The sequence below is a fragment of the Sinocyclocheilus grahami genome, unplaced genomic scaffold (assembly GCF_001515645.1).
Source record: "Sinocyclocheilus grahami isolate Dianchi unplaced genomic scaffold, SAMN03320097.WGS_v1.1 scaffold102.1, whole genome shotgun sequence".
Taxonomy (NCBI): Eukaryota; Metazoa; Chordata; class Actinopteri; order Cypriniformes; family Cyprinidae; genus Sinocyclocheilus; species Sinocyclocheilus grahami.
This window is the reverse complement of record NW_015505281.1, coordinates 1,521,698-1,534,355: the sequence shown is the minus strand read 5'-3', so window position 1 is coordinate 1,534,355 and position 12,658 is coordinate 1,521,698. Positions and strand designations below refer to the sequence as shown.

Genomic DNA, 12,658 nt, shown 5'->3' with positions numbered 1-12,658 from the left:
TGGGTAAAGAGTGACGTAAGGTAAATGAGCTCATGCTCAGTCATCTAAGCACAATAAAACAAATTTAGTATCCAAAAAGGTCGTTTCTGTGCAGTATTTCAAGCACGGCTGTCTACTCCTTCAACAGCTCACTTTTTCCCTGCAAACTTGTCAGTGGGATGCGGGACGCATGACGTCATTTTGTGGGATTAAGTGGAGATGCGTTGAAGCCATGTCAAATAAACTGGCAATGACTCGGAGACGATCATCTGTAGAAAAAACATTTACATGGGGACAGAGTGCAGCATAAACAGTCATTCTGTGCTGAGCGACTCCCATAAACAGTGGAACCTACTTTTACGTCTTGTCTGAGGGAAACAGTTTTAGACATAATACATGGTCACCTTCTCATCTGGAGGTGCAGCGCAGACATACGACACAGCATCTCATCTGTAATCGGACTCTGGGTCACTGACACTCAAACACACACTTACTGCATTACAGAATAGGAGTTTCCACTTAAATTCCACTGAAATTAAGGTTAATGTGGGGAAAAACATGGGTAACTTGAAATGTTTTTTTTTTTCAGATAATTTGAAGAAAATATTTTTTTATGCATCCCATTAAAATGTAATTGTGATGAATAATGACAAGCAGATTTGCTTATTATGAAATTAAAAACAAACAATGTTAAAATGTCCAGTAGCAACAGTCAAGTTAAAATGTCTAGCTCAGGGATTTGTTTCTTAGGGTGTTTTCACACCTTTCTTGTTTGGTTCACAGCAATCGCATTCGGGGGCGGACCAAAAAACCATAACGAGACCCAGCTGAAGAGGTGGTCTCGGTCCGCTTCCAAACAAACTCTGGTACAGCTGAATGGATGAACCAATGAATGGATGACCTTAAGCACACGTGTGGTCGTGTTTACAATTTCTGGTTCACTTGCAAAAAGGACCGTGTAAAAGCATCATTTTTATTTAAAAATAAATAAATCAACATTGTATTTGGTCCGGACCAAAGCAAGTGAACTAGTGGACTTTCCTGGTGTGAATACACCCTTACAAACATGCAACTTTTCACTTCACAAAGCATTAATTGATGGACTGGAGTCATGAGGATTACTTGTGGATTATACCAGAGATTGTCTTACTACTGGGAGAAATTGTAACGGACAACTTGGATCACATGCACCTTAAAACCAAAGTCTGTGACTTTTTTTGACAGTTGAACTCAAAACTATTGTTTAGTGTAAAACATGTCAAAGATTACCCAATAGCCTGTCAATTCATTAAATGATAGGCTGTTTCCTAAAAAAAAGAAAAGCTGTTTATTCAGTGTAGTGAAGCCTCTCCTCCATTGACATCCATTAAAAAAAGCCTACAGCATCAAAAGAACCAAACCACATAAAGACACTGACAAAGCAAATGAATATAGTAAACCACAAGATAAAAACTACAAACTACTTCCATGTTTTTGCCACAGAATTACGTTCTATTATGTACGGAAAGCAATACTCTCGTTCTTCCGCGCTCTCTCCCTTACAAACGCACACAAATACAGACACGCACACAGAAACATACATGTGCACAGAAACATGTTGTCAGCACTGCTTCTAAGCTACACGCAGTGCTGGGTATTGTAGTCCGTTACGGATGACAAATTACATGAAAATTGTAGTTAGTAATGTAATCTAGGTTACTCATTTTAGGCAATGCATTGACTACTTTATCTTGTTTTAAAAACTTACCATTAAACGTAACATTGACATACAAAAGCAAAGAGAAAGAAAATGTTCATTTCTTTTTTATATCAACATTATAAAATGCATTAAACATTACATTACACCAGGGTTGTAAGAACTGCAGTGGGTTTGTTGAGTTGATTAAAAAAAAACTCAAAATGAATTAGGGATTTATGAATAAATTACTGCCGCTGTGTGAATAATACGCAATCATGTAATCCATAAAAAGTAACTAATCTGATTAGGAGCATTTAAAAAATGTAATCTGCTCAAATTACAAGTACATAATTTTTGGAATCTGAATACATAATCCAGATTACATGTAATCAGGTACTACCCAGCACTGGCTACACGTCATTTCTCACTAGTGAGGTCATATTGGCGTTGTTCGTAAAACAAATGAATTTACGGTTTATCATAGTAGAGACGCTGCTGTCGAACAGTGTTGAAAGAAACGCACAGGCTCGGGTAATTCACACACGCTTAATCTCTCTCTCATAAATGCATTAATAACTGTGTTAGTTTGCCGTCAATGACTCAAACCTACATTACTAGGTCTAAAATGCCGTTTTGGAATTAGCAACAAGGCGTGGGATGAGATGCGTAAGAAACTAGTCCTGCACACAAGAGTGTTTCAAGAACAAAACCTGACAAATGTCTCGAAATACAACATCTGAACAATGTCATTCAACGGCCTGTTGTAAACTGTTCCTTACTTATTGTGATGTTTTTAATCAGCGGTTTGGACTCTCATTCTGACGGCACCCATTGGCTGCAGAGGATCCACTGGCGAGCAAGCGATTTCTCCAAATCTGTTTCGATGAAGAAACAAACTCTTTTTTTATCTTGGATGGCCTGAGGGGAGTACAAATTTCATTTTGGGGTGAACTATTCCTTCAACGTAATTAGGAAATGTGTGCAATAACTGGACATTTTCAAAGCACACTCTTAAAAATAAAGGTGCTTCACGATGCCATAGAAGAACCTTTTTGTCTAAATGGTTCTATAAAGAACCTTTAACATCTGAAGAATCTTTCTGTTTCACAAAAGGTTCTTTGTGGCGAAAGAAGGTTCTTCAGATTACAAAAAGGCAAGAAAGAGATGGTTCTTTAAAGAACCTTTGACTGAATGGTTCTTTGTGGAACCAAAAATGGTTCTTCTATGGCATCGCTTGAAGAACCTTTTGAAGCACCTTTATTTTTTAAGAGTGCATGTAATAAAATCCACTTTATTATGTGAAACATCATGGAAATATATGAAGATGTTAGACACTTTGAAACTATATGGGTGTTTGTTATGCATATAAAATAGGGTTTAAAAAAGGTGTTTTAAAATTGAAAGACCGTTTCAGGTTAATGAACAAACAAAGGAACTTGCTAAATTAAACCAACGGTCTTTAAAAGGTTCAACAACTTCGTAAACATCAGTGAGTTGCGCAATCCTTACGGGGCTTCAGACATAATGGTGAATCACTGCAGTGAAACGGTTTTCTCGATTTCTTGACTTTTCTGACTTTATCAAAACGTCATAAAACACCTATTAACGTATAACACCATTTCACTCAACTATACAGAGAAAGCCATATATATATATATATATAAAAGCTACACTGTTTTTCCAAGACAAGTTTCCTTTATTTACAAGACATAAAAAATGTTTACTGCCAAACCTTTATGGTTAACCTACACTCCTAAAATTCAGCTTTCAACAAACAAACTGAAATGGCACGAACAACAGGCGCCACACACAAAAAACACTATTTAACATACTACATAACTCATTTATGCACAAAAGGCTTTTCCTGTCCTATGACAACAGGGCTTAATATGTGGCAGAAGGAGTTTCTCAGAGACATTTGGTAACAATTTCAGCTTTAGCAGAGGTAGGGGGTATATGCCCTGAACACCTCATTAACCTGATTGGCAACACATCAGCACCTGGGGACATTAGCTGATAAACGAGCATCAGGACACATTCAGAGGGAGAACCCTGCTAAAAACTTTCCTCCCTTTAATCACCTCAAACTGTGCTTTTCTTTTCCCTACAACCAAAGATGTTGTATGAACAAAACCGCTAACACCTGAAGAGCAAGTCTGGAAAACTCGTGTTATGAGTGCTCGTCTAAACTCACACGAGCATTTAAAAATAATCCTGGCAACAGAAATGATATTGTTAAGAGTTCAACTCAAGCTGACATAATTCATGTTTCTGGTCTTATGGTGTATGATTCTTCTATCAATGCATGTTACTACACAGAAAATCACCCATCTTTGTAATATTTCATCATTACAAAGTCTCTACAGGTTTAGACACGGTTTTAGCAAACTCACACGCACATTATTCTGATATATAACATCACTTTTCACCAACCAGTTCCTGATGGATACATTTGTCTGTAATTTGTTTAAACGATTGTCTTACTTGAAAGTACAAAGTTCTTGCTTTTCATTTAAAATAAACTACCATTCAAAAGTTTTTTTAATTGTATTATTTTTTTTTAAGTGTTATGCTCAGCAGGGATGCATTTAATTTAACAATAAAACAAGAAATATTAACAAGTAATACATTTAAAATAATAATTTTCCATTTTAATATCTAGTAAAAAACATATTCCTTTGATGCAAAGCTGTATTTTCAGTCTTCGGTGTCAAATGATCTATCAGAAATCATTCTAATATATGCTGATCTGCTGCTTAAGAAACATTTATGATTAATGTTGAAAACCGTGATATATTCTTCAAGATTGTTTGATTAATAAAAAAGTTTTTTTTTTAATTGTTTGACATTTAAATCTTTTGAAACAAATATATTTACTGCATATACCGATTTATCAATTTAATGCGTCCTTGCCAAATAAAATGTACTTTAAGTATTAATTTCTCAAACTTTTGAATGGTCGTGCATGTCTTGACTTCAGAGTTCAACTTTAATTCAGGTTATAAAAGAGTGAGCGACCAAGGGTTTAATCTTTAGGATTTTATTAAAATACCTTGTGGAATTTACCATCAGAAGTTACCATCACAAACATGATTGTTTTCTAATAAAAAAGTAAACAAAAACAAAAGTAAAGCTTAAGAGCCTAGTTACAGGATTTTATTTTTTTGTGGTTTTTACTTTTTTGCAGTCTGGTGATGGGGAGAAAAAAAAAATCAATTCACAACAAAAAGAAGGTAAGAGAAAGGAATAAAAAGTTCACATGTTGTAAAAATACATTTCCCAACTTCAATGTTACACGCAGTTCTATTAAAACATTCATTCTTCTGTTGTTAGGTGTCAGTGCGACAAACACGCAGAGAAAAAGAGCAATAGAAAGGACAAATATCACAGAAGGACACTCACTGTTGAAAGATGGACTGTGTAGGCGAGCTCTGGAGATCTACAACATGATCTTCATTGGGATGGAGGACGTGTGTAACTGGCGGCTGTGGGATATGCGTGTATTACAACCCTGAGAGAGAAACTGACTGCTGCGAGTCCATATCTGTCCTCTCCAGCCTCCCTTCACAGACCAGATTTAACCACATCGGCGGCTCCTGAAAGGGTCTTTCATAGTGCCTGAGCATTTCACACCTCAAAGTGAAAGCCATTCGTGCTCTCCAAAAATATGCATCAAGCACACAGAGCAACATATGGCTAAAGAAAACAGCCTCCTCTCTCTTGCATGTGTATTTGTGGGGGGAAGATTCACCGCAATCAACGACATTAAGGCAGCGAGGGGACCACGGGACGACAAGGGTGAAAGGATGGACCGAGACTCATCTTGAAATGTTTCAATACAACATGTTGAACACTGAATGACACAAACTTATTTCTTGGTTTTAACACATAGTGCACATCTCATATCAAAGCTGGATGATGCTGACGGCAAAGAAACACCACGGTAATGCTAGAAGAAACCCGAAAAATTCAAAAACGCTGTAGTATGGAGAAACCTTACAGAGCAGCTAGAATAAAGGGCATCACTTCAGTCTAGGAAAAGCTGCAGGTCACTCAAAATTCAACATCAAAACGTGGCCAATGGGAAGCGAGGGGGTGGGGCCTGATATGGTTATCATGCACGAATCCATGAGGATTGAGGACACTTACGACAACATCGGCTATCAAGAACGCATCCTCAATCGCAGAGTTTCAAACCTCCTCTGTTTATCAGCATACATCTCGACGAAGACGTGAAACTGTGCTCCTTTATACAGAGAATTACAAAAATCACAGATTAAGAACTTCCTAATGCTAAAGCCTGAGATTCAAACTACGTCTAATGAAACAATATAATAGACATCCTATGCATGGAGGGGGGAAAAACGCTTTATTTTGTCATTTGCGAATAACTGATGCACTGGATAAGCAGTCACACAAGGTCACATACATGCAGACGCATACACACCCCCTCAGAAATAGGAACCTATGATCTAAAAAAGCTGTACAAAGCCAGAAAGTTGAGCATACATTCAATATCTGTTACTGAGGTACTAGAAAGGCCTTTCTCTTTCTCAGAACGCTATCCCGAGACACTCTCTTAACGTTACCTTCTTTGGAAAGCAACCAGCGTTCCAGTGACCTAGCTTTTACATTCTTTCCACCTTATTTTCTGTGCTCTAAATTGTGAAAACGCAGAGAAAACGAAGGCTGATATCATAGAAGACGCCCATGAAAATGTTAAGCTCAGGGTATATGACCTGCATTAACTCGGCGACATCACCCCCATCCTGAGTATCTGGAAGCGTGTCGACAGATGGTGCGGCCCACAACAGGTCCGTCTGATTTCCCGCTAACCCAGGGGTGCCCAAACTCGGTCCTCGAGGGCCGGTGTCCTGAAGAGTTTAGCTCCAACCCCAATTAAACACACCTGAACCAGCTAATCAAGCTCTTACTAGGCATACTAGAAACTTGAAGGCTGGTGTGTTGAGGCAAGTTAGAGCTAAACTCTGCAGGACACCGGCCCTCCAGGACCGAGCTTGGGCACCCCTGTGCTAACCCTTCACGAGAGGCTCTCTGTGGGGGAAGAGAGTCGTTGCCGCCACCTGCTGGCCTTCAACGCTACTGCAGCCTCCGGAGCACCAGGACTTCCTCACAAAAAGGTGGACGAAGCGGAGTTTGTCAGGCCTGTATGAAAATGTGTTTGTGAGTGTGTGTTAAGAGTTTAAGTGCCTTGTGGGAAGGAGGAAGGGCAGGGCAGACGGGTGGATTCGCTACACAGTGATTTCATGGGAATTGATGGAGGACGAGTGTGCCTCGCCGCGTCACAAAGAGAAGGCCTAATTGGAAAAAGGAGGCACAAGGAGGAAGTACAGCAAGAGATAATCCAGGCCAGAGAGAAGATATGGAAAAACAAGGCAAATATTCTTCAAATGGCTACGAATAAAATTAAAAAAGGTGCCAATGTTATCAGCTTAGCTATGGTGGATCTCAGTATGAGTCAAGCGGAGGTCAATGCTGTACGCACACATTGTAAAAAGAGCATTTTTTGAGGCTAGGTCAAATCTTGCAGATATGTCTTAAGTTAGAGATGCTATACACTATGAATATGGCTTTGTTTGAAATTTGCATTTATGAAGCTGGCTGCCTACGAGCAATCTCCCATCATCATCATCATCATTCACAAGCAGTGCACAAAATAAAATCAAGTCGGCTATCACGAGACGATGGAATCTCACGTATGCGTTTTCAATGACACTGTTATGCAGACCTCAGGCATTACGGACGCTGTAAATCTTGTGACTTAAAGTGGAGCACATGATCAAACCCCCAACAGCTCTGGGGGCGAAGCTCTTGTTTTCTGCAAAAATAAAGAGAAGGAGAGAGAGAGGATGGACAAATCTAGAAGATGCCTTCCACATGAAGAGAGAGTGAGAGGAACGCGAGACATCTGAGCTCTTCCCATGGACTGTTACTCTTAGCCACGGGCCATAGCCATTAGCCTTGATCTCCATTATTGAACACCAGCTGTGAAATAATTTTATTATAAATAAATAATAAAATGCTGAATTTAAAGACGGTAGCCAGCTGATGCTTTGTTTTGATGATCAAATGTTTGCTAAGATGGGACAGGTTGAGAAGGTTTTACAAATGTATGCTAGGAAGAGGATGGGCAGGGGACGAAGGAAAGAAAACAAGGTCCATGCGTTTATTTCCACGCTGTTAAAACAGATAAGAAAAGAACAGAACAGAAATGTAAGAAACACTAATCGGAAAAAAACTCCAACTAGTCCAGAGTAGATACAAAGCAAAGGAACTGGGATTTCGTAGCTTAGAAATAGTGTGTATCAACCCAATTATTGAATCCTTGAGAAGTTATTGCTTTCTGCCAAAGTGAACAATAGAGGAGACCGAGTGGAAATGAGGGGTACGTTCGGGGTACAGGGTTTCCCTCCTAGGTTTGTACACGTGTTCTGTTGGACTGGGGTGACCCAAGGTCACATCGAAAGCAGGGGCGTCAGTCCCCCCGGGTGAGGTGAAAGGGCATCGATCAGGGCAAAGATGGAATGTGCTGGGATGCTATTGGTCGGAAGGGATGTCTCTGTCCGCCTCGGCCTTGGAGGGTTGCCCGGGCGAGGGGGTATGAGGCGGGTGTGAGACTGGGGCGATGCCGTGGGCCAGGGGCAGAGATCCAGCCACAATGCCCTCCACTCCTGCCCCGGCTCCAGGCAGCCCACCCGCTGCTACGCCAATCAGCCCTGCAGGGAACCTACGACAGAGACATGTTTTCACTCTCTCAAACACGCCGAGATACAGTAAAAGCTAGGGCCGCGACGATAAATCGAGGCAGAATCGATTCGTGGATCATTTCTGAGATCTTCCGAATGCATTTGCGATTCTCTCTGGAATTGAATCTGAGCTTAGATTTTAACAGCAGATGGCGCTCTAATCTAGTTTTTATCCACACACTCAAGTGCTAATGAAGAGGAGTGCTGAAGAGCGCTTGTGCGTTTGGATGAGTATGATTATGAGTATGCTTTTATGACTCGAGATTAATGGAAACAGAGCCCACTGTGAACACCCTTGTTATTCGCTTCAATTATTATTTCTGGTTCAAGTGTGTGTAAGGATTTGGAAACGAGCAGAGTACGGCGGTTTCTAAAAGCATGTAGTGCCATCTGCTGTTGAAAACTAAGCTCAGAATCGACTCGAGAAAGAATCGCGATGCATTCGGAAAATCTAATGCCGAATAATTTCTCGATTCGCGATGCATCAATTTATTTCCGAGCCCTAGTAAAAGCACTAATGGCAGACAGGAGGGAGGTGTAGTTACCTATAGGCTGCAGCTCCGTTGAGTTCAGAGTGAACGGTGGTGGCCTCCATAGACGGCCACTGAGAGGCTGCCATCAAATACTCCTTATTCACGCAGTTCTTCAGACTGTCTGGGATACGACCTGCACACACACAAGAGAGCGCAGTGTCATTTGGACCTATGCAAAAACTGGCTACAGCTCAATTGGAACTGGACATGAATACTTCAAAGTTTTGTATTACTCTGGCATGTTTTGCAACTAGGGATGGGAAGATTTTCAGATTCGCTCTGTGCATCGGCATAAAAAGTTAACAATGCGATGCATCGGTTTAAAAAGTGTGCATCAGCTACAAGTTGTCATTTATATCGCGATGCATCGTTTCAAACATATTTGCATCGGTAAAAAACGATTTATATATAATTACTAGTGGATGCGCTATACTTTTATTATTTAAAAAGTGACCAATAATCTGTGACCAACATTTTATACGTAGATTGATTTCTCCTCCGCTGCTGCGTGAATATGACGCATCACAACACCACGGAGACCCGAGGAAAAACTGGGATTAAAGTCCAAAACCTGACCTGAAATAACCTAACAAATCAATTGGGGCTAAAGCGGTTTTATAAACGACAAATTAAATTCACACAATCCCACTAATTTGTGCATGCTTATTCTTAAGCAGACCTTAATGTCGATCATGGAAAAATTTTGCTGTCAGGAGTGGGCGAGGCTAACGCGAGTGAACGAGCGCAGCTGCACGCATGCACGCTAAACAGAAGGAGTGCAATCGAATAGGAGCACAATAATTCTGAGTAAAATATACACTTTGCAAAAAAATTTGTTTTTGGACATTAAATGTGTCTTTTGTAGAATTTTAAACCTACATATAAAAGTGTATTTTTATGACAGCAGTAACTGTAAGTGGACTATTGTAATGGGTCAATCAAATGTAAGATAGTAGGCTGCTAATTACTAAGCTCAAATGAGTTAGTGTGTTTCTTACAGCAGGTAAAATTTAGTCATTTTCTTTATTATTTATTTTTTATTTTTAATTCAGCGATTTTAACTTTTAATTTAGTTATTTTAATGTTTTACAGAGCATTTTTAGATTGTAATGTTCTAATGTTCTGCAAACTATAAACAGTACAGCTGTCATAAAACCAGATAGAAAGGCTGCATGGCTATAAAAAAAAAAAAGTCAAATAATAGTATGTGAGACAGTGGTAATATCGCTATGTTCTTATTGGTCAGTAGAAGAGCTTAGCTTAGCCTGACAGTTAAACTGCTTTAGACCAGGTTAGTTTCCCAGCATAAGTTGCCACGGTGACTAAGCTTGATCTATGCCTATGTTCAATTTGCTTTATGGAACCAAATCATTTGACTGAGTCAGACTAACTGAAATAACCCTGGCTTATTTGGTTAACTTGAAACAGGCCTTCGAGGCATTAAAAGTGATAATATTTTCTCCATTGCATTGCATCGAATCGCATTGTGTTGAATCGAATCGAAATCGGATCGCACTGCATCGTAATAGGGGTGAATCGTATGTATCGCATCGGTAGCTGCTTCATATGTATCTTTAATGTATCGTATCATTGGCTATGCATTGAGATGCGTATCGTATCGGCCCGAGTCATGAGATGCACATCCTTATTTGCAACACTTATTATAGAATGAACAATATGCTATTTATTCACAGCAGGCAGTTTTCTGACCTGTGATGGCTCTGCGAACCTCCCGCGCCGCCTCCTCTCTGGCCTCAATGGAGGCCTGTTCACTGTACCAGGATGTGTGTGGGGTACAGATAAGATTTGGGGCGTCCTTCAGTGGGCCCTGAGAGAAACTGTTGAAGAAAATGGAGTTAGTGTCATGATAGAAAAAAAATAGCCTCCAGTGTAAGGGCTTTGACAGGCCAATTGTTGAATGTGGATTAGACAATAATTTCATAGTAGTTTAGTGAAACTGAAAATTACTGTTCCAGTAACATTTCAGAATAATAATGAAAGCAAACAGGAAACTTGAGTCCCTCACCTGAAGGGCTCCGTCTCATGGACGTCCAGGGCTGCTCCCCGTATTCTGCCCTCTTTCAGAGCCTGGGCCAGAGCCTTCTCATCCACCAGACCGCCACGCGCCGTGTTCACGAGGAAGGCGCCCTGACGCATCTACAAATAAGAGCATTAACAGATATTAAAAGGAAGCCAAATTCAACTAGCTTATAAGAGTTTTCACACTTGGTTCATTTCCACATCAATCTCCCAGGGTTCCTACACATTATTATTCCTACACAGCATTAATTTCAGCATTATATTTGGTATATAGTGCAGTCATCTGTAAATATTTTTATTTTCTTAGTTTTTAAAAAAAAATTGATTTTCTCAAAGTGACAACATAGAACCCCTAAAATAAATAGATAGTCAAACCAAAATTTATTCAGACACCTTCAACATCTCACATGATCACAGTTTATTCACTATAGTTCAGAAAATGGTAATAAAATATGACAAGAACTCAAGAGTTAAACTGTGTCTCGATAATGTCAGATAACTTTGATAGGAAGGTATGTAATGAATAAGGTTAAATAGCTTTTTACTGGTAGTCCACTGTATGAAGAATTTTTGGGTATGTCACAGTTTACTTTCTTTTGCTATCCTCACTTACATAAATGAACTATACTGTCCTGCACCCATTAGTAAAAAAATATATACATTTATATCTGGTGTCTGAATAATTTGTGGTTTGACTGTACATAAAAAAAACAACAAAAAAACTGACTTTAGCATGCACAAAAAAATTTTTGTGCCCTCGAGAAACTATTCAGGTGCGCATGAGAATTTTTGGCACGCTTACACATTATAATTTCTAGTTTTATATAATCATCACTGCCATCTTACTATGAATAAAACGAAAAAAAAAAAAAGTCAAATAATAGTATGTGAGACAGTGGTAATATCGCTATGTTCTTATTGGTCAGTAGAAGAGCTTAGCTTAGCCTGACAGTTAAACTGCTTTAGACCAGGTTAGTTTCCCAGCATAAGTTGCCACGGTGACTAAGCTTGATCTATGCCTATGTTCAATTTGCTTTATGGAACCAAATCATTTGACTGAGTCAGACTAACTGAAATAACCCTGGCTTATTTGGTTAACTTGAAACAGGCCTTCGAGGCATTAAAAGTGATAATATTTTCTCCATTGCATTGCATCGAATCGCATTGTGTTGAATCGAATCGAAATCGGATCGCACTGCATCGTAATAGGGGTGAATCGTATGTATCGCATCGGTAGCTGCTTCATATGTATCTTTAATGTATCGTATCATTGGCTATGCATTGAGATGCGTATCGTATCGGCCCGAGTCATGAGATGCACATCCTTATTTGCAACACTTATTATAGAATGAACAATATGCTATTTATTCACAGCAGGCAGTTTTCTGACCTGTGATGGCTCTGCGAACCTCCCGCGCCGCCTCCTCTCTGGCCTCAATGGAGGCCTGTTCACTGTACCAGGATGTGTGTGGGGTACAGATAAGATTTGGGGCGTCCTTCAGTGGGCCCTGAGAGAAACTGTTGAAGAAAATGGAGTTAGTGTCATGATAGAAAAAAAATAGCCTCCAGTGTAAGGGCTTTGACAGGCCAATTGTTGAATGTGGATTAGACAATAATTTCATAGTAGTTTAGTGAAACTGAAAATTACTGTTCCAGTAACA

The 12,658-nt window shown here is 39.6% G+C and overlaps 2 protein-coding genes across 2 annotated transcripts in view; both read right to left on the bottom strand.

Annotated features, from left to right (window-relative positions):
• The window catches only part of LOC107588336 (spondin-2-like), a 32,380-nt gene extending 25,915 nt beyond the window's left edge, over positions 1–6,465 (bottom strand). The window contains exon 1 of the mRNA XM_016276402.1: positions 6,397–6,465. Within this exon, the coding sequence (XP_016131888.1) occupies positions 6,397–6,402 (6 nt within the window). The 5' untranslated portion in view covers positions 6,403–6,465. The remainder of the gene's footprint in view (positions 1–6,396) is intronic.
• The window catches only part of LOC107588331 (C-terminal-binding protein 1-like), a 30,493-nt gene continuing 22,704 nt past the window's right edge, over positions 4,870–12,658 (bottom strand). Inside the window, exons 9-12 of the mRNA XM_016276389.1 lie at positions 12,388–12,515; positions 8,970–9,090; positions 6,696–8,405; positions 4,870–6,508 (exon numbers count right to left, since the gene is read on the bottom strand). Of these exons, the coding sequence (XP_016131875.1) occupies positions 8,216–8,405; positions 8,970–9,090; positions 12,388–12,515 (439 nt within the window). The 3' untranslated portion in view covers positions 4,870–6,508; positions 6,696–8,215. The remainder of the gene's footprint in view (positions 6,509–6,695; positions 8,406–8,969; positions 9,091–12,387; positions 12,516–12,658) is intronic.